A 25,779-nucleotide genomic window follows, 5' to 3' on the forward strand; every position below is an offset into this window, starting at 1 on the left:
TTTCTGTTACATGAGGTATTAGAACTGTTTCTATATATTTCTGCATCTCTGATTCCAAATCTGATATCCGTTTTTTGGTGCATGCTCTAGTTTTTATGCAATTTTAATTTCTTTTTGTTACAGTTAATGGCATGCATTGGTTTTTAAATTGGAGTTAAAGGGCAACGACTCTTGGATTGAACATAACCACAAGGCAATTAATCTTTTACAAACATCACTTTTACATAATTGTAGTTGTTTTTACATGTAAAAAATTATTATCTGATAAAAACATCCTCTTACTTTGTTTTAAGATTGAATCATGGCTTATTCAAGTAGGCATAAATGTAAGAATAATCCTGACACCTTCTGTTATATATGTGGCTGTTACACACTTCAACGTCAAATGCGCAATATTTCGTCACTTGTGACACGTGCATATATTGCCTATTTTCAAGTTCCCCTTGGCGATCAAGACAAGAATTGGGCTCCTCATATTGTGTGTCATAATTGTGAGGAAATGCGCTTGATCAGGCGGTGGCGCAGTGGATAGAGCGTCAGACTGGGATGCAGAGGACCCAGGTTCGAGACCCCGAGGTTGCCAGCTTGAGCGTGGACTCATCTGGTTTGAGCAAAAGACCACCAGCTTGAACCCAAGGTTGCTGGCTCGAACAAGGGGTTACTTGGTCTGCTGAAGGCCCGCGGTCAAGGCACATATGAGAAGCAATCAATGAACAACTAAGGTGTCGCAACGCACAATGAAAAACTAATGATTGATGCTTCTCATCTCTCTCCATTCCTGTCTGTCTGTCTGTCCCTGTCTATCTCTCTCTCTGACTCACTCTCTGTCTCTGTAAAAAATAAATAAATTAAAAAAAAAATTGTGAGGAAATGCTTCGTGACTGGACAAAAGGAAAACGCAAAGGAACGCCTTTTGGTATTCCCATGGTTTGGCGTGAACCTAAGGACCACAGCAGTGACTGTTATTTCTGTTTGATCCATAAAAGGGCATTGGCAAGAGAAAACGGCATATGATCGCATATCCTAATATTCCTTCAGCAATACGACCTATCCCACGCTCTGAGACATTCCCAGTTTCAGTTTTCAATGGTTTTATTTCTTCTAAGGACGAAGAAAGTGAACATAGTAATCAAGTGTATTTTGATAAGATGCATGAGGAAATGGTTATAGAATCTGAAGAGTCTCCTTCTGATGCTAAGCAGTCATTAACCCCTCAGCAGTTTAGCCAACCCGAATTGAATGACTTAGTAAGAATGACATAAAAATTGTCCTTGACTTTCTGAAGTATGAGGAGCATAACTGGATCATTTGTGTGGATCTTAAAATGGTAAATTTCCTGCTAGGACAACAGAGAGGTTTCACGAAGTATCCTTGCTTTCTGTCTTTGTGGGACAGCCGAGCTCAGGAGAAACACTGGACACAGAAGGAGTGGCCGAAACATGAAGCTCTGGAAGTAGGGATGCAAAATATTGTGAATGAACCTGTAGTTAATTGAGACAGGACCATTATTCCCCTACTCACATCGAACTTGGCTTAATGAAGTAGTTTGTTCAGGCTTTGAATAGAGAAAGTGAATGCTTTCAACATATTCTTTCTGCTTTTTCTGCCTTGTCTTTCGAGAAGATAAAAGCAGGTGTATTCAATAAAAGCAGGACCTCAAATTTAAACCCTTATACATGACAAAGAATTTGCCAGGAAGATGAATAAGGAGGAGAAAGCAGCATGGTAGTCTTTTGTGGCAGTTACAAAGAACTTCCCTGGCAACAAAAAAGTAGAAAACTATAACTTCTGGTTCAAAGGATGCTGTTGACTTTCTGCAACGTTGGATGTAACATGAGTGGTAAGATTCACTTCCTGAACAGTCACCTTGATAAGTTTCCCAAAAATCTGGAGCTGTTAGTGATGAGCAGACTACTGCTAGAGCATCAAACGAGATTGTCCTCAACAAGTACACAAACGCAAGAGCTACATACACAAATTTTTGCCTGAATAGAATTTAAATAAGTTTTGCGCAAATTTTGTGATTAAAATAAGTGTTTAATATGTTCTATTTTGAAATAGTAGACAAATTCTGATGCAATCATATCTTTTAGTGTATTTACTGCATTATAGAAATTATTATATTTTCACAAAGATGATGCCCAAGAAGACATTCTACTTCATTATGTTAAACTAAATGTTGAAAATTTTACAATAAGATGTAAACATAAAATCTTGAATTGCAAAAGAACTGTAGCTTGCAGAGAACTAATGTCAGATTTGAGATCAGCACACTCGAAATAGGTAAGAACAAGTGTTTTTGTGGATGCAACAAAAATTTTGTTCCCCAGTATAATATATAAACACAAATGTCTGTGTTCCAATAAAACTTCATTTAAAAAACAGGCAGCAAAAAAAAAAAAACCAAACAAACAAAAAAAAAAAAAACAGGCAGCAACTGGATTGACCAGCAAGCACTAGACTGCTGGACTAGTCTATCTATCTCGATTGTTGAATAAATTGATACACAGTTATTCTGATATAGAGACCCTTCCGCCTCATCCCACATTTATTCAACTGGATCCTAATTAGTGAGAGTAAAATCAGAATTCCTGTGGAAACCCTTTCTGTTTTCTAGACCCTACCTTATAATCTATCTTTCATGCTACTCTATTCCCACATCTCTCTTCCTGTAAAATGGATTCACCTAGCTAGCCCATCTGCACACTCACAGAGGTCCACAGAAATGATGACAATCACCCTCTTCTTCCCAGCAGCCACCTAGGAGAGCGAGAAAGGTGAGGTAATGGCACCAGGAGGTGTCTAAGGTACAAACCTGTTGTGTGGGGATGTCAGAGCCAGGACCAGAGGAGGGAATAGGCTTTTGGCTGGATGTTGGAGATTTTTGTGTCCTCACGAGAATAAACAGACAGAGGACACTGGATGAGTGTCAGTGGAAAGCAGAGACCTTCTTCCTTCTTCAGTTCCTCAATCCCAAGCAGGGCACTATCTTCTGTCCCCTCGCTAGAGGCTATCACGCACCTCAGAGGACAGACTCAAGGTTAGTGGTGCTGGTTGGGAAGCAGAAGCTTATGGTTTTTTAGGGCAGGATGCTGTAAAAGAAGGGAATGAAGGTAAAACTATCATTGAATGAGAACCTACCATTTGTTGGACACCATGATAGACACTCTGCAGGGTTGAAAAACTCTCATACTTACAAGGGCTACTCAGGCAACATAAGTATGTGAAACGGGCCAAGTGTAGGGCCATAAGGAACAGTAGGGGCCAAAGCAAACTGGACACAATCTCCATCTAAAGTATTCAAATTAAATTTCTAAAAAACCCTATTTATGCCAAACAAAATATCCATAGGCCAACTTGGCTTATCTATTACCTCCTGCAATGAGGTAGATATAAAGAAATTTCTGTCCCAGATTTTTCACCAGCTGGTTAAAGAGACTTATCAAGGGGGACAGGATGTGAAGTAGTAACAATAGTGAAGGAATAGTTATCATGGATTTTTAACATCTAGAGGTTAGAGGCTTCTTAATGCTTCTTTTAGGCCAGTGCTCAAGCCAGTACTGCTTGGAATCTGGCACTGAAAGATGCTACTTTGGAGATGATCAATTGGGGGTGCATGGGATGTGGAGATGATGGCAATAGACTGGTGGAGCTCAGATGAGCTCAGAAGAAATGGGATCCCATTGTAAGATCTAGCTTTTTGAAGAGAAGGCTGGAGGGGTCCACCTAGGTGCTTAGCTATGATGACTTTATGGTTTCAAGGGTCACCATGAGAAGGGAGAGGGAGAAAACCAGAGATTAGAGTATTCCTGACATGAATAATGCCAGATGTGCCCCCTCCGCGCAGGACCACCAGCCCCACGGCAGGCTCCTGAGGAAGGAAAAAGGCCCGGGTCTCCAGGGCCCAGCTCAGGTTGGGGGAAGCATATTCTTTCCTTTGTTAGAAAAAGAAGAGAAATTGGGGAGACTCCTTACCCTCCTCTTATCACAAAAGTGGACACAGAATAGGCAGTGTGGTATAGCAAAGAGAATACTGGACTTGAGAAAGAAATCACAATCTTACTCTAAACCCTGTCTTAGCTATTTATTCAAACCCTTACCTGTTCCTGAAAGGACTAAAAGAAACTTTGTTATCTAAATATAAATAAATAAGCAAATAAATGAGTAAATAAATAAGTAAAAGCAGTGGTACCTAGCAATTATCAGGTGGGTTTATTTGGGTAAGGTACTGTGGTTATCCTCAGTTTTTGTGAAGGCAATGAGTGTGGAAGTGCATTGTCAATTATAAAGTATTACATAGGTGACAATTATTATTAAAATTACTATTGATTAATAAGATGACAACAAGGATCCAAGAGAGAGAACTGGGAGAAAGGAGAACTGAGATCTTTAAAAGAGAGAAATGGAGACTGATAAAAGAGCAAAGCAGAGGGAAACAGAAGCGGAGGCAGGGAGCAGATGGAGTGTTAGTCCTTTTAGCACTTCCGGAACTTCCCCAGCCACTTGTACCATGGTGGTCAGAATTGATTCACTGTAGAGTTGCTGTCGGGAACAAGTAAAAATCAGAAGAGAAGAAGAAGACAGCAGAGTGGGGATGAGGGTGAAGTGGAGAGACTCTAGAGGTTTCCAAAATTAGAGACTGTGGTCTGAGAGGTCAGAGTCTGAGGTGGGGTTGGGTCGGCTTCTTTCTTTGCAGTGTCCAGGGAATGGGTCTGGGTCACCTGGTATGTAGGCATGGCTTGGCCCGCCTCCCGGAAGATTTCAGCATCACATTGCCCCAGCAGTTGAACAATTTGCTCAGCATCTGCTTCGTCCAAGTCCAAGGTCAGTGCTTTTGACTTCTTTGTGATTGGCAGGACTACCTCATCCCCTGACAACTAAGAGGGAAGTGGGGACAAAGATATAGACAGAAAGCCAAAGCCTCATTCATGCCTACAGAACTCAAAGTGGGAGTGGCAGCAGTCACAGTATTTGTACACACACACCACAGAATTAGCCTGCACTTGGTACTCTGGGCCTATTAGTGAAAGAAAATCAGGAAGGAAGATAGGAAGGAGGAGGGGAAGAGCAGAAATCCAGATAAGAAATGATTTTAGAAATCAGTGAAGAAGGCCAACATGAATAAGGGTCTCACCTCACATTTGCCGGGCTCTGGGGCCTCAATCACATTTTGAAACCATTTTGTTCATGGCATGGTCCCATGCTGTAGACATACTGTCCTACCTGCCTCCCCACCCACACAAACCTTTCTGTCACACTGCCTCTGTTTCCAGCTGTCAGGGCCTTATCTGAGCCACATTGATGATTAACCCTGGCCTCTCTGAGCACCACCATCTTTGAGCCCAATCCTTTCCAGGTCTCTAGGCCACCTGGTGACTCCCAAGGAGCTCTGGAGTTCCTCTTTACATAAACCTAGACTCCCCAACCCCTGCTTTGCCCCTGAAGCGGAAGACCCGAGATTCATTACTCTTGCCCTTCAGTACAATGACCTCTTTCTGGAAGGCCTGGAGCCTGGAAGTGCAGGACCATACCCAGGTCCAGTCCCAGGACAGCAGGAGTCCCTGGGCAAGAGTGCTCTGGGACCAATAATGTATCAGGGTCAGCAGAGGTCAGAGGGGCAGAACCTTGGCTTGATCACATGTTCAGTGCATACAATTGTCCAGTCCCCGTTGCCCCACTTTCCACATTCCACTCTCCACTCCGAAGGAAGACCAGAGAAGCTTCAGAGCCGCAGGGGTGTGCACACTGAACTGGGTATTACGGGGGAAAGCACCACAAAAATAGAAGTACCACAATAAGAATTAGAAACTAAAGTATCTGCCCTATATATGTTAGTCAACATTTATTTACATTGAACAGTGCACTTTTCCTGTACAGTATCTCATTTGATACATAAGCACTAAAAGAACAATACTAACATCCTCCTTTTTCAGATAATGAAATTGAGTCTCCGAAGCCGCAGGTAGCTGAAGACCACACAGCTAACGGAATTGGCACGCACATCCAGGTTCTGACTCCAGGTCTCGTGCTAGTTAAAGCATGAAAAAAACACGAGGGTTTATTAGATGTTTGTTGAATGAATAAAGTAACTAACAAATTGGTACAAGTTAATAATCTCTTATTCACAGTGTTGTACGATTTGTAAAGATTGTTCCTCAACATTGTCTGACTGATCCTCACAACAGCTCTCTTATGTTTTGGACTCTGATTTACAGGTGGGAAACCTGAGACAAATTAACCAATTTCCCTAAAGCCACACAGTAAGTTGAAAAGGCAAAACAAGACACGTAAAGCGTTGTTCTTTACAACCCCCCCCCCCCAAAGAAAAACCCAGTACTCAATAATAGCTGTATAGGAGACCCTTAATAAATATTTGCTTGATAAATGAAATAATGAATGAGAGACTGAAGGGAATAAATATCACATTATGAATGAGAAGACTTCAAAGCTGACGCAATCACAAGCAAGAGCTTGTTAAAACAATTATTATCTCCATCACTCTGTCGGTCCACCGCCCCCACCCCCACCCCCGCACTGGAGGCGCAATTCCTCCTCCCAACCTGGTTAATTCCACCCAGGGAGGGAGGGGCAATCCCAGGTGCCGGAGACCCTCGCACTAGTGCCTCTCCCATCGCCCCGCGGGCTCACGGAACTGAGCCGGGAACTGAGGGAATGGGGGCCCTGGGGGCCGCTAATGGAGGGTCGTGGGAGGAGCTGGGAGGAAAGGGGGTGGTGACGAGAGGGGGAAGGATGACGGCTGCAGGAACCCCAGCGGGGCTGGGCGGGGACCCGCACGTCCCGGTCAGGCTGCGGCGGAGCGAGCGGGGCCAGCTCTGCAGAAGGCGGCGGCTGGCTCGCCGGGACGGTCACATCCTGCTGCAGGAGCCGGCAGAGGCAGCCGCACAGCCCCCTGCACCGAGGACCCAGGCCAGCGGCCAGGCAGCGCGGACACCTCCCCTTGCTCACGGACAGACGCAGGTCCGAGCTCTGGGGGCCGGGGAGCCCCGCAACCCGCGCCCGCTACGCCTCCGCCCTCTGCTCTCAGCTCGGCCGCGTGCTACCCGCCTCGCCGGGCCCGCGCCGGGATGGGGTAGTGGCAGCACCACCAACTCCGGCGATGGGTCGCCCATTGGGCACCGAGCAGCCCCCCGAGGCCTGACCCACCGCGAGGACCGGCGGAGGTGGGTGTAGACGGGGCAGAACCTCGAAATGGGGGCGCCGGGGTGATGCGGGGGTGGGTAACGCGTGGAGGAGGGGAGCTAGAAGCTGCGGTGGGCCGTGGGGAGCCCGGGAGAACTGCTGCCCCCCACCCCGTGCATCCTGAGCAGTTCCCCCCCCCCCCCGCCCCGTCCCCAACTCCTGCCATCTACAGGAGCCCCGCCTGGATGTCAAGCGGATGCCCCAGTGCCTCCTAGCGGACTCAGCGGGGACCATGGCTTCACTGATGCCCCTCTCTCCGTATCTAAGCCCCACGGTCCTCCTGCTGGTCAGTTGTGACCTGGGCTTTGTGCGAGCAGGTGAGTAAAGGAGGACCGGGTGGGGATTAACCAGAGCTAGTCTGTGGGTGGAGCCTGTTAACCTGTTAACATACTGGCACTCACAGACCGGCCTCCATCTCCTGTGAATGTGACAGTCACTCACCTAAGAGCCAACTCGGCCACTGTGTCCTGGGACGTCCCAGAAGGCAACATCGTCATTGGCTACTCCATTTCCCAACAAGTACGAATCACCCTTCTGCTCCCCTAACTTGTGTCCTTGGATCTCTGAATATTACTTCTGTAACTTCCTCACCCCAACCCCCTTCTCAGTGGTGGAGAATATGGGAGCTGGTGTTCGCTGGCTCAAGCTGCCCCTTTCACCCTACCCCCTTGGGAGTGCTTAGATGTTCAGGAGTCCTGGGTTGAGCCTGTGGCCTGGGACTGGGATGAGGCTGCCCTCCTCTCTCTCTCTCATTGTCTCCCTACAGCGACAGAATGGCCCTGGACAGCGTGTGATCCGAGAGGTGAACACCACCACTCGAGCCTGCGCTCTCTGGGGCCTGGCTGAAGACAGTGACTACACGGTGCAGGTCAGGAGCATCGGCCTCCGGGGAGAGAGCCCCCCAGGGCCCCGGGTACACTTTCGAACTCTCAAGGGTTCTGACCGACTGCCTTCAAACAGCTCGAGCCCAGGTGAGGGTCTTAGCTATTCCCCACTCGTTAAAGCCCTGCATCCCTCTCTGACTTTTTATCTGGACTTTAGCCTCTTGTTACTTCCCCAAAGCAAGCAACAGTCTTGCTTAGATGAATAGAATGATGATTTAATTCGTTGTACTGCCAGGAAAGGAAGGAAAGCAGGTTGGCAGGCGATTGGCATAGACAGACTGGTATTGAATCATTTGGAGGAAGGGCTTTTAAGCTTCCTTTTACCCAACCTCAGTTCACAGCAGCTGCAGCCTGCGCAAGCAAGTACCTGACCTGTAGCCCTTCTGCTTTTTGGCTTCTGACCACCTGTTCATCAACAGCTTCCCAGAGAGAGGCTAGCAGGGGCAGCCCTGTGATGGGTATACCCTGACTCTAATCCTCAGCATCTGCATCCTTAACTGTCTGCATAGACATAGCTCTCTAGCTACTTCCCACAAGTCTGAGTCTGTCTCCTTTCTTCTCAGGCGACATCACAGTGGAGGGTCTGGATGGAGAGCGACCGCTGCAGACAGGGGAAGTGGTCATCATTGTGGTGGTGTTGCTCATGTGGGCTGGTGAGTAAGCAGCAGGACGGGGGACCAATGATTGAGGTAATGGGGCTCAGTGAGGTGGGAGGTGGTGATGATTGTTGGGAGAAAATGGGGTGAGAAAAATGGAGTGGGAAGATGCTTGGTTGAGAGGAATGAACAGAAATTTGAAGAGAGGGAGAGGAGGCTATGAGGAACACCAGGAATTCAAGGGTATTCTTCACAGCTTCTCTATAAACTGTGGGTATCTCACTGCCTTTTGAGGTTGTGAGTGGGGAGGTCAGGATTAAGGCTCAGATTGTATTGTTGTGTTTCAGCTGTAATTGGGCTGTTCTGCCGTCAGTATGATATCATCAAGGACAATGACTCTAACAACAATCCTAAGGAGAAGGGGAAGGGACCAGAACAGAGTCCTCAGGGAAGGCCAGTGGGGACAAGACAGGTAAGGTGGGGCCAGTGAGGGGAGGAGGGTGATTTTGCCTCCAGGAGCAGCCAGGGGAAAGGGAGAGGGCTAAGGAGGGGCAGGAAAAGGGAGAATAGAAATTTGGGGTGGAAGAGGCTATTGCTTTCCTGAAATTAGAGATTCAAGCTGTTTTCCTTCACAGAAAAAATCACCATCCATCAACACCATAGATGTATGAGTGAAGAAACAGAACCAGAAAAGAGATGCAATAACAACCTGGGGATGGGGATGGGGTCAGGGAGAGACCAAGATGGTGATCTGCAAGACTGAAGGATCCCACAGTCTCCCAGAAGAGAATGACCCTCACACAATCTCAGGCCTGGTACCCATCCTCTTTCCACTGTGAACAGGGCCAGAAGGTAGGTCTGTTAGGGTCTGTGCCCCTGGACCTGGGGAGTGGATATCAGATGAGATATGTCTTTCCATCCCCCAGGTCCAGGGGATAATCACTTGTTCAACCCTATTCTATTAGGTCCCAAAAGGGGCCCCCATTTCACCTGCATCAAGACTCTCATCATTCCCAGCTGCTCCCACATCTTGCCTCTGGGTCTCAGAGAGGGGTTTCTGTGGGTACTCCCCCTCCCCCAGCAAATAAAAGGAGACAAACACTGCACTGCACTACTACAATGTCTTCCATGGAGCCTCAGGTGCTCCCCCTCTCACCTGGCAGCACTCCCAGCTGCTGGTGATCTCACCCCTTGGACATTTTTCCAATAAAGGTTCTTGGACAAACTGGAGCTGAGTGTATAGAATACTGTATAATATGCTGAAGACAATTCCCCACCTTCTCTTTGACAACAAGGGCCCCTCACACCACCAACAACTTGACAGGAGCAAAGCCTCATTTTAAAGTGTTTGCTTTAATTCTGCAGCCTGGAATGGGTGGAGAGGGGCCAGAAAAGGGTATAAAGACTAGAGCCCTAGTTCCTTTTGCTTTGTTGGGTGAGAAAGGGGAGAAGGAAAGAAAAAGATATAGATTACTCCTGCACCAGTGGAAACTAAGGTTATGTCACACGAGAGGGCGGGTAGCCTTTTTATCTTCACATCAGCAGCCCAGCTCCTCACCGTTCGTTGTTCTGTCTCCTCCATCAACCCTGAGCTAATTTCAGAAAAAGGACTGAACTGTGTTGGGACAAACGAAAGAGCAGCCGCACTAATGGATCCCTTGCTGTCATGTACTCCTCCTGTGCATTCCTGTGTCTATTCTTCCCTGCCCTAGCTTTCCCTTTTGTCTCTGTCTCTGTTCATTCAGCCAAAGTCAGTGATAATTGTAAAGCATAAATGGCTTTATGTTCACTTTCTGCCACTATATCCAGAGGAGGATTCTGGAAATAAAGCTGAAGGGTTCAAACTCCCCTGTCAAAAGAATTATAATTTGGGCTCTGGGGCCTATGTGTTTCCTATAAAAATAGAGGCTGTCCTCTACTCTTTCCTAAGTTCCAAGAGCAGTTGGTGCCAGTGAAATACCAGTTGACATTTTCAACCACTGTGGGGGAAAGGTTCAGAACCCAGAATCTGTCTGAATGGCATATGTACACTTTCTGGGGGGGTGGGGGGTCACAGGTCTTCTCAATTTCAGATCTTTTCAGAGGAGGCTCATGAATAATACTCCTTTTCTGAATCTTGGTCTCTCTGGTATGTTACAAGAAATTAAACCAATAATTCTGAAAGATAACCTGATCCAAACAAATATCAAGAAGTCAAAATCTTGCCCTGGCCAGATAGCTCAGGTGCTTAGAGCATCATCCTTATACCCCAAGGTTGTGGGTGGTGATCCCTGGTCAGGGCATGTATGTATAAATAACTGCAATAACAAATTGATGTTTTTGTTTCTCCCTCTCTCTTGCTCTCACTTGTTAAAAGCAATTTTAAAAAAAAGAAGTCAATATCTTTTCTACTTAACTAAGCTCGAACCCCAGGTATCACAAGACAACCTTAACCTATTAGATGAGCCACTTTCTGATTTTCTCTCCAGCCTGAAGCATGAAAATATCCTAATCTATCAGCAGTCTTTAATCCACTATTACCAAGTTTGGAAGCATGTTGCCTTACCTCTCCCTAGCCACTGGTTCCAAAACACTCATCTCCCAGACTGGACACATCAGTTCTTGGGATGGGAGTGTCACAGGGTATAGTGGGTGTGGAGATAGGGATGTAGAAGTTGAGAAGGAATATAGAGGGTGTTCAGATGTGCCAACTCTAGGTTGAATCCCAGTTCCATCCTTAACTGACCATTAATTTGGGCTAACGACCCCTCTATTCCTGAGACTCCTGTTATGTAAAATGGGACTGATAAATGCTATCTCCTTGAAAAGGTGGCCTTGAGTTTAAATGAGATTATGCATGTGCAACACTTTGCACAGTAAACCTGGCAGACTTACTGAGTATTCACTGTTAGCTATCATTATTAGCCTTGCATATAACTCATTTGGGTTCAATTCCGTGAACTGTAAAAGGTCTAGAATAGCAACTGCCCTGCTTTCCTTCAGTGTTGCGAGGATGAAAAGAATGCACTCCGGAACGGTTACGTATGTCAGAAAGCGAGAAAGACTGCGATTACTTTGACTCCGGGTTTACAGCAGGATTGTGAGCATGGCCTGATCTTGAGTTTGCATGCTGTGATGGGATTGGTCAAGGAGAGGATTGATTCATTAAATCCTACTCGGGTCCCGCCCTAAATCTCACTGCGCCTGCGCGCGTTCTGTTTGCTTCACCGCGAACCTACGTGGTGTCCTTGCGACATGTGTTGCGTTCTGGTCGCGTCTGCGTCGGCCGCGGAGGTGCGGCTGCGTGGCGGGTTGTCCAGGTAACCACGGGAGTTGTCGCTGTCCGGTGGCATCTGAGACAGGTGTTCGTCATGCAATTGAAGCACCTGAGAACCCTGCTGAGCCCTCAGGTGAGGAGTTGCGTGCCTCTTCCCTTCCCCGCCCGCCTTAATGTTCCAAGAACGGTAGGGGACTTGACTTTAATAGTGTTGAGCGCCTACTGTGTGCAGAAGACCTAAGGCTACAGTGATGATTGGGACTCGGCTGCGTCGATAGTGTTCAGTAGATGAAATGTACCTGTAATCAATCACTGCAGGATTCATTGCGTTTCAGTTAGCATCAGTTTTGCACCAGGCCCCTTGCTGGGGCTCGGAGAGATCCAGAACTAGCTTTATTGCTCCTGCCTTTAAAAGGCTCGTACTAGAGGGAGAGGCGCGCATGTAAACAGTGAACATAAACCTACACCGAATTAAATGAGCGCTTTAAGTGCAAGCCCCAGAAAAGAGAGTGCAGAAGAACGCATCGTTCGTTCTGATGGTGAAGATCTCTGATTCAGAAGAGACTGAGTACTGGGGGAGGAACCCTGAAACGTGGTGAAGAAAGGCTGGGTTTTGGAGTTAGGAAACCATAATTCAAGTCCTAGTGACACTAATATTTTAAATAACCTGATACCTCAGACTTTAGCCCCTATAACACAACCTTTTCCCAGTACTTACCCTGATAGCAACCTTAGGGGATTTGGGAAGAGTTACAGGAGGTAATATACACAAAGAACAGTGTAAACTGAAAAGCAGTGTAAAAAGTGGATAGACGAGAGAAGAGGATATTCAAACTTTAAAGAACAAAATAATACAAAACTAATAATAATATCTGTCATAACTGTATAATAATAGTATAAGTAAAGAAGTTTAGGATGGTGGTTTGTGAAGTCAGATGTACATGGATTTAAATCTTGATTTTGTCACAAATTGTTTATGTAAACTTGAGCAAATTACTTAACCTTTCTGTGCCTAAGTTTTACCACCTGTAAAAGATGCATAATTATAGCATCTACCTCAGAGTTATGAGGTAAAGCAAGATACTGTAATGCATCTCCAGCACTTATCAGAATGGCTAGTCTGTGGTAAGCACTTGTTAAAGGTTAGCTATTAGTATCCTATTTCCTACCTCACTTAATCCTCACAATAGTCCTGTGAAGTACATATTGCAGAAAAAGGATCATTGATTGATTATGGGTTTCAAGGAGGCTTAACAGAGGATGTGGCACGAGAAGAAAATTAGAACAAAAGAAAGATGTGCCTATTGCTCAGAAAACTGCCCCCTGAATCTATAATTTTAAAATTCCTTTACCCTACTGGAATAATTGGAAGTGAAATCTTCCATCAGTCTTTCAAAATAAGGTGATGTCATGATGCAGGAAAGGGCCAAATGCCCAGCATTGGAACAAATGATGAAAGAAGATGATTGGCAATGATTATTAAGGAGCCCTCAGCTTTTAAACATAATTTAATCAAGAGTTGGAAGGTGATACTGGTGCTGGGGTGGCTATTTTCTGACTCTGATTTGAGGATTTTGGTGAAAAAAAGCCTTTTTTAAACCTCTGACTTTGGAGATAACTGGGTTAGCAGTGAAAAGTAACTTTTAAGCCTATGCTCTAGAGCCCAAGTAATTAATCAAATAATAGAAGCAGAAACCAGATTTTTATTTCAAGGCAGGACATCCTTGGTACAGAACCACAGAGGACCAGTGCTGGTGGAAGGGACAGGCATGGCAAGAATAATTCACTGGGAGATGATCACTTATTTTTTAGTTTTTTAATTTTATTGATTTGAGAGAAACATTGATTTGTTGTTCCACTTATTTGTACATTCATTGGTTGATTCTTGTATGTGCCCTGACCAGGGATCAATCCCACAACCTTGGCATATCTGGGTGGTACTCTAACCAACTGCGCTACCCAGCTAGGGCGGAAGATGATCTCTTCTAACTTGAACTGTGGAGTGGATAGTTAAGGGAAACAAAAACAAAAACAAAAATGTGGCATTGTTTATCCTAAGTCTCAACTCTGATTATTTCACTTTCTATTCCAGAACTTTTACTGTTTCTCTCTTTCCTACCAAATGAACCCAAAGTCCAAGCTTAGAAGATCCTTCTTGAACTGGCCTCAGTCCATTTTTCCTGCCTTATCTCTTTTATTATTCTAGTTACAAGATAGTTTTGGCTAAATTAAATTACTGTTTATTGACCATGCTTGCCTTTGCTCATGCCATTCCATCTACCTCAGATAATTTCCCATTCAGCTCCCAGCTTCCAGCTCCATTCATTCTTTTTCCTTTCCTTTCCTTTTTTTGCATTCTTTCTTCAAAGCTTAATGTTGATCATTCTTTTTGTATTTTTCTGAAGCTGGAAACGGGGAGAGACAGACAGACTCCCGCATGCGCCTGTCCGGGATCCACCCGGCACGCCCACCAGGGGCGATGCTCTGCCCCTTGGGGCATCGCTCTGCCGCACCAGAGCCACTCTAGCGCCTGGGGCAGAGGCCAAGGAGCCATCCCCAGCGCCCGGGCCATCTTTGCTCCAATGGAGCCTTGGCTGCAGGAGGGGAAGAGAGAGACAGAGAGGAAGAAGGGGGGGTGGAGAAGCAAATGGGCGCTTCTCCTATGTGCCCTGGCCGGGAATCGAACCCGGGTCCCCCACACGCCAGGCCTACGCTCTACCGCTGAGCCAACTGGCCAGGGCTAATGTTGATCATATAAACATAAATTATCTTAGGCTTCTCCAGACTATTATAGTGCTTTGTACATACCTCACTTATGGGACTTTTCCCTTTTTTTGCACTATCTTATTAGATCTTGGGGCAGGGGCCATGTGGTGGTCTTTGTCTACCTCTCGGTCCCTGGCCAAGTGCCTTTCTCAGTGAGGTACTAAAAAAATATTAATTGAATAAATGGCTGAAGACCAAGATTTAGATCAACAGAATTTATTTCAGTAGCAACCAAGGACAGATGAGACAAGGCCATTGCAAGGATATATTGGTACAGTTGCCTAAGCTTATCACCTCTTTTTTTTTTTTTTTTTTTCTGAAGCTGGAAATGGGGAGGCAGTCAGACAGACTCCCGCATACACTCGACTGGGATCCACCAGGGGCCCATCTGGGGCGTCACTCTGTTGCGACCAGAGCCATTCTAGCGCCTGGGGCAGAGGCCATGGAGCCATCCCCAGCGCCCGGGCCATCTTTTGCTCCAATGGAGCCTCGGCTGCGGGAGGGGAAGAGAGAGACAGAGAGGAAGGAGAGGGGGAGGGGTAGAGAGGCAGATGGGTGCCTCTCCTGTGTGCCCTAGCCGGGAATAGAACCTGGGACTCCTGCACACCAGGCCGACGCTCTACCACTGAGCCAACCGGCCAGGGCCAGCTTATCACCTCTTAATACACTATCATTATTGGTTTCTAGAAGCATCTTGTTCTCACAGTTTAGGGTATTATGGTATTGGAGACCAGAATGGATCATGGGCATCTCTTTGTTTTAAGAAAAATGTACAAAAGTCTCACTAGAAGTAATGGAACTAGAAATGCTTTTGGCAGTCTAGACCAGCACTTGGGTTTATTTTTGCCACTTTTGCCTCTGCAGGATGGAGCTGCAAAGGTGACCTGCATGGCTTGGTCCCAGAACAATGTCAAATTTGCTGTCTGCACAGTGGACCGAGTGGTGTTGTTATATGATGAACATGGAGAGCAGAGAGATAAATTCTCCACGAAACCAGCTGACATGAAGGTGAAGAGTACTCATGTGTAACTTAACCTGTTGATAAGGCCTTAGGCACCTGAAAAACTTTTTCTTTTTTCATTTATTTATTGATTTTAGTGAGAGAAGAAGGAAGGAAGAGAGAGAAAGAGAGACAGGAACATCAGCCTGTTCCCATATGTGCTGTCCCATATGTGCCCTTGACTAGATATTAAACTGGCAACCTCTGTGCTTCAGGATGATACTCTAAGTCTAACCAATTGAGCTATCCGACCAGGGCCTGAAATTTTTTTTTTTTTTTTTTTTTTTTTTTTTTTACAGAGACAGAGAGAGAGTCAGAGAGAGGGATAGACAGGGACAGACAGACAGGAACGGAGAGATGAGAAACATCAATCATTAGTTTTTTGTTGCGCATTGCAACACCTTAGTTGTTCATTGATTGCTTTCTCATATGTGCCTTGACCACGGGCCTTCAGCAGACCGAGTAACCCCTTGCTTGAGCCAGTGACCTTGGGTCCAAGCTGGTGAGCTTTTGCTCAAACCAGATGAGCCCACGCTCAAGCTGGCCACCTCGGGGTCTCGAACCTGGGTCCTCGGCATCCCAGTCCGACGCTCTATCCACTGCGCCACCGCCTGGTCAGGCTGAAAAACTTTTTAACCCACTTCCTAGCGATAGGCATAGGCATAGGAAATGGCCTGCCCTTCCCCTTCCCTTTCTCAGTGTAAATCCTTCAAGCTCATTACAGTCATGCATACACCTTTTCTTTTCTCTTTTACATATTTTCAGTACTTTTTTCTTTCTTTCTTTCTTTTTTTTTAACTCTTAGTATGGCAGAAAGAGCTATATGGTGAAGGGCATGGCTTTTTCTCCTGATTCCACTAAAATTGCCATAGGACAGACTGACAACATCATCTATGTGTACAAGATTGGAGAAGATTGGTAAGGATCGAGCTTGGGAGAAGGGGCTGACCCAGAAAAGAGGGGGAGGGCAGGAAGAAATGCCTCATGGGGAGGGAGTGCAGAGAGGATGAGAAGCCACGCTGGGGCATGGAAGGCAGAGTCTGTTTTTGCTTCCCTGCCTTTGCCTGGCCCGTGTGTTCTGTGATTCCGTCCCTGGAGGAATCAGTCCAAGTCAACAGGGAGGCCCTGTGCACTGCTGGGGAGCCCCAGGTGGTATAGTGCCTTTGTTTTTGCTCCAAAGCCACTCAGGCTCCTTCTTGTGCCTCTCTTTAGGGTACCTATGGAGTGGTAGGAAGAAAGATATCTGCTCTTTCTTCCCTTCCCTCAGCATTATTTCTGTCCGTTTATTTATGGAAATGGTTTTCAATATGCTTTCCCTCCTTTTATTTGGCAGGGGTGACAAGAAACTCATCTGTAACAAGTTCATCCAGACGGTAAAGTTCAGACTAGTCCCTGGGAGATTAGGAGGAACAAACATGTATTAATATATCTGCTTATAAATGTAACTAGGAGTTGCATTTTTTAACATCTGTATCTGACTATTCCTACTGCAAGGATAGTGCTGCCTGGCTGCTCAGCTTCATCTGCTTTCCTCCTCAAAGCCCAGTTGTGTCCCTTCTTCTCCTCTCTTGGGGTGGTGCATGTGGCAAAGGTGTCCAGGTAGTTCAGATTCATGCTATTATAAATGTGCTAACCTGCATAGAAGTGATTATTCTGTTCATTCGTTCATTCTTTTCTTTTTTAAGAGTTTATTTATTGATTTTAGAGAGAGGATATATGTAGAGAGAAAAGTGGGGTTTGGAGAGGGGAGTGGGAAGCATCAACTCGTACTTGCTTCTCATACGTTCCTTTACCAGGCAAGCCCAAGGTTTCAAACTGTCACCCGCAGCCTTCTAGGTCAACACTTTATCCACTGAGCCACTGCAGGTCAGGCACATTCTTTCTTTATTACAGAGTGCTGTTACTTGTCTGCAGTGGCCAGCAGATTACATCATTGTCTTTGGACTGGCTGAAGGGAAGGTAAAGGAGGGAAGAGAACCACAGGAGAGGTTGTGGGTGGGGGTAATTGTTCTGGAGAGAGAAATATGGTCAGTCTCCCTTAGGGTTGGGTTGTGTACTGGGGGAGAATACAGAGGGACCAATTTTTTGTTTCTTTTTCTTTCCTTTGGACCTGGGTGAAATTGAAAGTACCCTAACCAGATTTATATCCATTCTCCCATTTTCAGGTTCGTTTAGCAAACACTAAAACTAATAAATCATCTACCATCTATGGGACCGATTCTTATGTGGTGTCACTGACAACAAAGTAAGAGTTTGGAAATGGTAGGAAAAAGCTGTGATGATGTGTGGACTGGGAGACCATAGTATAAAAGACGGGAGGACTGGATGCAGGAACCACAGGCAATGTTTGACAGAGCAAGGGGACTTTCTTTTTTTTCTTTTTTCTTTTTTTTGGCAAAAGGACTTTCTTTGTGAGACAGAACACTCTAATCCTTTTCTCTCCTTTTTTTTCTTTTTTAGTTGCACTGGGAAAGGAATTCTCTCTGGTCATGCTGACGGCACTATTGTTAGGTATTTCTTTGATGATGAAGGGTCTGGAGAGTCACAGGTATGAATAAAGGATGCTCTGGAGTAGGAGTAAGGAAATCCCAAGAACCCTTCTAGAGGAGGCTGGACATTAAGAAATTTTGGTTGAGCTGCTGGGGAAGGAGGCTAGAGGAATGAGGCCTCAGGGAGAGAGACAGTTGGATGTAGCCACAGAGGATTTGTGTTTAGAAGGCCAGAGCTTAATATTTATGGGAGAGAGTGAGTCGGGTGGAAGGGACCTGGAGACAAAGGGAAATAAATATTCAGACTAGTGAAAAGTAAAAATTATTCTCATTATATAAAAAACATATTATGTATATAAATTTATTTTATTTTTTTTAGAGACAGAGAGAGTCAGAGAGAGGGATAGATAGGGACAGACAGACAGGAACGGAGAGAGATGAGAAGCATCAATCATGAGCTTTTCGTTGCGACACCTTAATTGTTCATTGATTGCTTTCTCATATGTGCCTTGACCATGAGCCATCAGCAGACCGAGTAACCCCTTGCTCGAGCCAGCAACCTTGGGTCCAAGCTGGTGAGCCTTGCTCAAACCAGATGAACCTGCGCTCAAGCTGGCGACCTCTGGGTCTAGAACCTGTGTCCTCCGCATCCTAGTCCGATGCTCTATCCACTGCGCCACCACCTGGTCAGGCAAAATTTTTTTTATGTATATAAATTTATAGAAGAAAGACTTGTTTACTCTCGAGAGGGAAAAGATGGAGGATAAAAAGAACTTGCATGTTTTACTCTCTTTGGTTTGAATCATTTACATTAAGAATTACTTATATGATACTTAATTAAATGTATCCATTCTAAAAAATAAAAATAAAAAGGAGCCATAGCTTCCAGTGGTTGGTTAATGTGTAAGACATCTCCCTTTGGGGGACCTTACTAGGTACATATTGAATATCTCCATCATGAAAAAAAAAAATCTCCAACATGTATTTTGGGGTTCCCTCTGGAGCACAAGGTCAGTAAGTGTGTGTATATGTCATACGTATGTGTGTGAGAGTATAAGACAGACAGTTTGTGAAGTCTTCAGGATTAGACAGTATTGGGAGAAAGATTCTGCCGAGTAGGATGATCAGAGTGAGTATATCCAGTGTGAGGAATGAGAAATTTCCAGGGTAGAGTCCTCAGAACCATACTGATTGACACTCTATACTTCTGTCCTAGGGGAAGTTGGTTAACCATCCATGCCCTCCCTATGCCTTGGCTTGGGCTACCGACAGCATTGTGGCTGCAGGTTGTAATCGGAGGGTTGTGGCCTATGGAAAGGAAGGCCATGTACTACAAACTTTTGATTATAGCCGTGACCCTAAGGAGCGGGAGTTTACCACAGCTGCAGCAAGTCCTGGGGGCCAAACTGTTGTGCTGGGAAGTTATGACAGGTGGGGCCCCTTTCCAGTTCCATCTTCTGCCTACTTTCTCTGTGTTCACTCTTTCCCTTGGTACAGAGTGGAGAGACTGGAGTAGAATCAAGTGTTGGTTGAAAGAGATTCTCAGGTTTTAATTTATGTACTTTCCTCTTCTGCTCCATCCATTAGCATGCTGGCAGTTCCAGAATGTACATGCTCTGTTGTGTCTCTGTGCCTCTCCCTGGGACTCCACAGTGGAATTCATCTCCACCGTTTTTGTGTTCCCATTACCCCTTTTAAGACAACTGGCTTAGTGCTTATCACATTATGTTACACTTTGGTGTTTGTGCCTATCTGGCTAAATTGAAGAGCCCTTGAGAAGAGGGCCTATTATTCGTTTTTTATCTCTAGTGCGTAGGTTAGCATCTACTACATAATATATGCTCACATTTTTGGTGAGTGAATGAATGGGTGAATGGTGGAACAGTAGATAAACAGCTAGAGTCTGGGTCCCATTACTTTTTCTTTTTTCTTTTTGTATTTTTTCTGAAGTGGGGAGCAGGGAGACAGAGAGACAGACTCCCACATGCACCTGACTGGGATCCATCCGGCAAGCCCACTAGGGAGTGATGCTCTGCTCCATCCATTGGCATGCTGGCAGTTCCAAAATGTACATGCTATGTTGTGTCTGTAGCAACCAGAGCCATTTTAGTGCCCGAGGAGGAGGCCATGGAGCCATCCCCAGCGCCTGGGCCAACTCTGCTCCCATTGAGCTTTGGCTGCAGGAGAGGAAAAGCGAGATAGAGAGAAGGGAGAGGGGGAAGGGTGGAGAAGCAGATGGGCGCTTCTCCTGTGTGTCCTGGCTGGGAAATTGAACCCAGGACTTCCACACACTGGGCCAATGCTCTACTGCTGAGCCAGCCGGCCAGGGCACCATCATTTTTTCGAAATGTTTTTAACCCCAGCTTTGTCAGTCCTGCCTTTCTATCCCTTTTAATTTCATAAGTGACTCTTCCTGTTCCTTTTTTTTCTTCTCTGACTCCTGTCATTTCTCTTTTCTTTTTCCATATTTCTCTACTGCTAACAGCTCATTTTTTTCACCAGCCATAATCTCCTTTTGTTTTCTCCACTTCCATTATCCTTCATTTTACTTGGACCTGATTTTCCCAACTAAACTCCTTTGAACCTTTTTGTCCTCTCCTACTAGATTCCCTAGCTTATCTGTTCTGTTTTATTTCCTTCCTTCTCTGATTTAGCAAGACTAATTGCTTTCAGATACCAGCCTCACTCTTTTTCTCATCCTCCATCTCTTCTAAAAACCACATACTTTACTTCAGACTTCGGGTGTTCAACTGGAGTCTTCGAAGGAGCATCTGGGAAGAGGCAAAGCCCAAGGAGATTGCCAACTTGTACACCATCACTGCCTTGGCCTGGAAGCGGGATGGCTCACGGCTCTGTGCGGTATGTTACTAGTTAACCACTTTCTGCATTGGTGACGCTCTCCACACTGGAAAGAATCCTGCCTTGCCCTGGCCGGTTGGCTCAGCGGTAGAGCGTCGGCCTAGCGTGCGGAGGACCCGGGTTCGATTCCCGGCCAGGGCACACAGGAGAAGCGCCCATTTGCTTCTCCACCCCTCCGCTGTGCTTTCCCTCTCTGTCTCTCTCTTCCCCTTCCGCAGCCAAGACTCCATTGGAGCAAAGATGGCCCCGGCACTGGGGATGGCTCTGTGGCCTCTGCCCCAGGCACTAGAGTGGCTCTGGTCGCAACATGGCGACGCCCAGGATGGGCAGAGCATCGCCCCCTGGTGGGCAGAGCGTCGCGCCTGGTGGGCGTGCCGGGTGGATCCGGGTCGGGCGCATGCGGGAGTCTGTCTGACTGTCTCTCCCTGTTTCCAGCTTCAGAAAAATGAAAAAAAAAAAAAAAAATCCTGCCTTATCCTAAAGCACTCTCCCCTGACACTAGAGAATGTCCTCTTCCCTTCTGACCCCAGCCTAAAACTCTGACATTACAGACAGGAAAGAGAACTGCATACTTTATTGGAGGCCAAAAGGGACAATGCTGTCCAGACAAGGCTGATTTCTCCCTTTCATCCCATCACTATGCCCGTGAGCCCTGTGTTTCCCAGCTCTTTTCCTGTAGTATTCCAAAAACTACCAGCCCTTTTACTGCTAACTCTTCTCTAGATTCTAGAACCTAAGTTTTGAAGGTGTCTCTAGATACCTTTCCATGCCTGTGTACCGTGTGCATTACCCTGTATGCTCTTGCTTTCCTTTTTTAGGGCACACTCTGTGGTGGAGTGGAACAGTTTGACTGCTGCCTCCGAAGGAGCATCTATAAGAACAAGTTTGAGTTGACGTATGTGGGACCTAGCCAAGTAAGCAGCTGAAAGCCTGCCACACCAAGATCTTGTCATGGCTCTTTCATCCTTGGAATACTTCCCTGCCTTCTGGCCACAGCCACAATGTCAGATTTTACCTCTGGCAGTTTTTCTGGGGAACAGAATGTGTTGGGGCAACTCTCTGGAAACTTTCCTGAAATAGTTCTTCCAGCTTATTATAAGAAAAGCTTTAAACACTAGGTTTAAGGGGTATGGATATTGCCACTTATATCTTCCTGGTTTAAAACTTTATTGCTAGACCTGGCTGTTTGGCTCAGTGGTAGACCGTCAGCCCGGCGTATGGACATTTCAGGTTTGATTCCCTGTCAGGGCACACATGAGAAGCGACCATCAGCTTCTTTTCCCTTACACCTCCCTCTTCTCCCCCTCCTCTCCTCTCACAGCCAGTGGCTTGATTGGTTTGATCGTCACCCAGGTACTAAGGATAGTGTGACTGGTCTGAGCATCAGCCTCAGGCACTGAAAACAGCTCCATTGAGTCAAGCATCAGCCCCAGACAGGAGTTGCTGGGTGGATCCCGGTGGGGTGCATGTAGGAATCTGTCTCACTATGTCCCCTCCTCTCATTTTAAAAAAAGAGGGGGTGTTCTTATTGCCAACAGTGTCCTAGGCCAGGTGAAGAAACAAGATACCAGTTTTGTTTAATACTGTGGAGGTGGGCAAAGGGCACAGCATGGTCATATCTATTTTGAGTTGGGGAAGCTTAGGGAGCTCAGACTTATCCTCTACCAAGGTGATTGTGAAGAACCTATCATCGGGGACCCGAGCGATACTCAAGTCACACTATGGCTATGAGGTGGAAGAAGTGAAAATCCTGGGAAAGGAACGTTATCTGGTGGCCCACACGTCAGACACACTGCTGCTGGGGGACCTGCACACTAATCGCGTCAGTGAGGTAGGAACCAAAAAGGAGAGGTAGGGAATGGGGCTTCTTGAGTTTCTACTTCGGTGCAGCCAGGGTCCATGGGGGAAGGGCTCCACCGGAAGCTCTAACATTCTGGTATTGGGGACCTAGTTTCAAGGAACGAGGACCAGGAGGTTTAGAACCCTGGAATATGAATCACCACTCTTGGACTGTTTTTATGCCACTTCTCAGAAACATAGGGATAAGGGCAAAATCTGACATAGCACCTCTCTTGTGCAATATCAGAGCCTCCCCATTCTCAATTTCTCTGCCTCCCACCCTTTCTTTCTTTCAGCATTGTCTTAGCTAGTTACCCACGTTGTTCCTTATGTCTTATCTTCCCTTTACAGATAGCATGGCAGGGATCTGGTGGCAATGAGAAGTATTTCTTTGAAAATGAAAACGTAAGTAGAGCTTTATTTACCATCACCATCTTGATAAGCCTTCTTCCAGCTTCTGTGTCAGTAGGATGGCAAGTGGCAATAGGTTGAGAAGAGAGCAGATAAAGAAAGGTGGAGGGTGAACTAGACAGAGGAAAATAACAGAGAGAAAAGTGGGAGTCACTTTGAACCGACAGTACACCTCCCACTCCTGTTTTCATCCTTCTTCATGCAGGCTTTCCAGCATATAACACTTCCATTCATCCCCAGGTATGCATGATCTTCAATGCTGGAGAGCTAACCCTGGTGGAGTACGGGAGTAATGATACTCTGGGTTCTGTACGTACTGAATTCATGAACCCCCACCTAATCAGGTAAGCCCATCAAATTCTCTAAATTTGAACTCAATTCCTTTTTGACTTCTAACTCCTATTTCCTCAGATTAGCCTAAAACTTTATCCCATATGGTACTTGAGCCCTTGATAAACATCCCAGCTGCCTAAGCCCATTTTGCTTTACCTCACCTTCATGTTTCAGTGTCCGTATTAATGAGAGGCATCAGCGAGGAATGGAAGAGAATAAGAAATTGGCTTATCTTATTGATATTAAGACTATTGCTATAGGTGAGTAAGACTCTCTTGTAACTTTAATAACAAAATAGATGTTCATAGTGCACTTCCAAATCACAGAATCGTTTACAGTGGAGGATCTTGGAATCTGAGAGGTAATGTGTGACCCCACTCTACAGTGGTTATCTGAAGTGTTCAAATTTATATATGTGTGTCTATATCTAGATGTCTAGATATGGATATGCTGATACACACATAGGCCTTCCCATATAATTATTCATGCTCTCTAGGTATATATATTAGGTCTGAAACATTATGAATTGTAAGAACCATTAGCAAATTTATAAATTTTCCTGTATAGACTTCATACGATTATAGACTCTTAGAACTGAAAGGGGCCTTATTTCCTGTATATTTTGTCATTAGTAACTAGTGATAAGAAATTTTATTTGCATTTATAAATTTTATTAATGGTTAATTTTTTATCCTGAAATGTTATAAGCATAGAAAAAGAGTATGGAGAATAGCATAGTATTCTTTAAGAAGTATAGAGTATCATTCTATAGTGTAGTTGGAAAGAACGATGCTCTGAAGTCAAACCTCCCTACTTCTCTACTAGTACCTGTGTGGTCTCAGATCAGTTATTTAACCTTTCTGTATCTCAGTTTCCTTATCCACAAAATGGGGATAAAAGCACTACCTCATAGGAGAAGCACTTAGACTAGTGCCTGGTACATAATAAGTATCTAATTAATGTCAGCTATTAATCATATTAATCTTATTACTTGTGTATCCATACCCAGTTCTGTCAAATCCTAACATTTTATTATATTTAGCTTAGATCTTTTATCTCTTCTCTTACTGATGGACATTGAAGTTGTTGGTTTTTCACTGTTAACAGGGTTTCAATTCACTAAGATTTATACCTATAGTGGACTTGCTGAATCATAGAAGAGGTACATTTTTAGTTTTACTAAATATTTAGTTTTACTAAATATTTCCAAATTGCTCTCTAAATAGAGAGATTGTACCAATTTACATTCCTGCCAGCAATTAGAGTTCCCATTCTTCTACATCCTCTCTAATAGTTGAAATCACCTGACTTTATAATTTGGTTCAATCTGATGTATGTGAAATAATATCTCATTGTGCTTTTACTTTTCTTTTTTTTCTTTTTTGTGACAGAGACAGAGAGTCAGAGAGAGGGACAGACAAACAGGAAGGGAGAGAGATGAGAAGCATCAATTCTTCATTGCGGCACCTTAGTTGTTCATTGATTGCTTTCTCATATGTGCCTTGACTGGGAGACTACAGCAGACTGAGCGACCCCTTGCTCAAGCCAGCGACCTTGGGCTCAAGCTGGTGAGCCTGCTCAAACCAGATAAGCCCATGCTGAAGCTAGCAACCTTGGGGTTTTGAACCTGGGTCCTCCGCATCCCAGTCCGACACTCTATCCACTGCACCACCACCTGGTCAGGCTGTACTTTTCCTTGTTGTTCATTTGTTTATTGGCTGTTTGGATTTTTTTTTCTGTGAATTGCCAGATCATATCCCTGGCCTTTTTTTTTTTTTTTTAAGATTGTATTTATTCATTTTAGAGAGGAGAGCAAGAGAGAAAAAAGAGAGAGAGAGAAAGAGAGAGAGAGAAGGAGGTAGGAGCAGGAAGCATCAACTTCCATATGTGCTTTGTCCAGGCAAGCCCAGGGTTTCAAACCAGTGACCTGAGCATTTTTATGTTGACGCTTTATCCCAGTGGTTCTCAAACTTTTTGAAGTCGGGCACATTTAAAATCCTACAAATAATTGTGGTGCACTATATGCAAATTTCTGGGAAATATGTTATAATAATTAAGTCAAATATTAAAGAAAATAAATGAAGTTCAAGCATGCTTTTATGGTAATTAAACAAAATAAATACAACAAAGTTAAATTTATTCTGAC

The 25,779-nt window shown here is 45.1% G+C and overlaps 2 protein-coding genes across 5 annotated transcripts in view; both read left to right on the forward strand.

Annotated features, from left to right (window-relative positions):
- The first annotated feature begins 6,790 nt into the window (after positions 1–6,790).
- Positions 6,791–9,901, forward strand: FNDC4 (fibronectin type III domain containing 4). Of its 2 annotated transcripts, XR_010749950.1 has the most exons (8): positions 6,791–7,181; positions 7,373–7,517; positions 7,604–7,719; positions 7,967–8,171; positions 8,648–8,737; positions 9,028–9,152; positions 9,316–9,532; positions 9,646–9,901. XR_010749950.1 is itself a non-coding variant. In XM_066372406.1 (7 exons), exons 2-7 carry the CDS (start codon positions 7,397–7,399, stop codon positions 9,349–9,351), a joined length of 693 nt encoding a protein of 230 aa, XP_066228503.1. In that variant the 5' UTR covers positions 6,791–7,181; positions 7,373–7,396; the 3' UTR covers positions 9,352–9,901. The 2 variants fall into 2 exon arrangements, 1 of the variants encoding a protein (XP_066228503.1); XM_066372406.1 differs by having other exon boundaries at positions 9,316–9,901.
- Positions 9,902–11,893: 1,992 nt separating this feature from the next.
- The window catches only part of IFT172 (intraflagellar transport 172), a 42,735-nt gene continuing 28,849 nt past the window's right edge, over positions 11,894–25,779 (forward strand). For all 3 annotated transcript variants that reach the window (XM_066378634.1, XM_066378636.1, XM_066378635.1), the window contains exons 1-14: positions 11,894–12,069; positions 15,567–15,710; positions 16,508–16,620; positions 17,036–17,075; positions 17,596–17,661; positions 17,868–17,947; positions 18,163–18,250; positions 19,408–19,622; positions 20,927–21,050; positions 21,869–21,964; positions 22,720–22,881; positions 23,241–23,294; positions 23,541–23,644; positions 23,808–23,893. In XM_066378634.1, the coding sequence (XP_066234731.1) occupies positions 12,031–12,069; positions 15,567–15,710; positions 16,508–16,620; positions 17,036–17,075; positions 17,596–17,661; positions 17,868–17,947; positions 18,163–18,250; positions 19,408–19,622; positions 20,927–21,050; positions 21,869–21,964; positions 22,720–22,881; positions 23,241–23,294; positions 23,541–23,644; positions 23,808–23,893 (1,411 nt within the window). In that variant the 5' untranslated portion in view covers positions 11,894–12,030. The remainder of the gene's footprint in view (positions 12,070–15,566; positions 15,711–16,507; positions 16,621–17,035; positions 17,076–17,595; positions 17,662–17,867; positions 17,948–18,162; positions 18,251–19,407; positions 19,623–20,926; positions 21,051–21,868; positions 21,965–22,719; positions 22,882–23,240; positions 23,295–23,540; positions 23,645–23,807; positions 23,894–25,779) is intronic.

The sequence above is a fragment of the Saccopteryx leptura genome, chromosome 3, assembly GCF_036850995.1.
Source record: "Saccopteryx leptura isolate mSacLep1 chromosome 3, mSacLep1_pri_phased_curated, whole genome shotgun sequence".
Taxonomy (NCBI): Eukaryota; Metazoa; Chordata; class Mammalia; order Chiroptera; family Emballonuridae; genus Saccopteryx; species Saccopteryx leptura.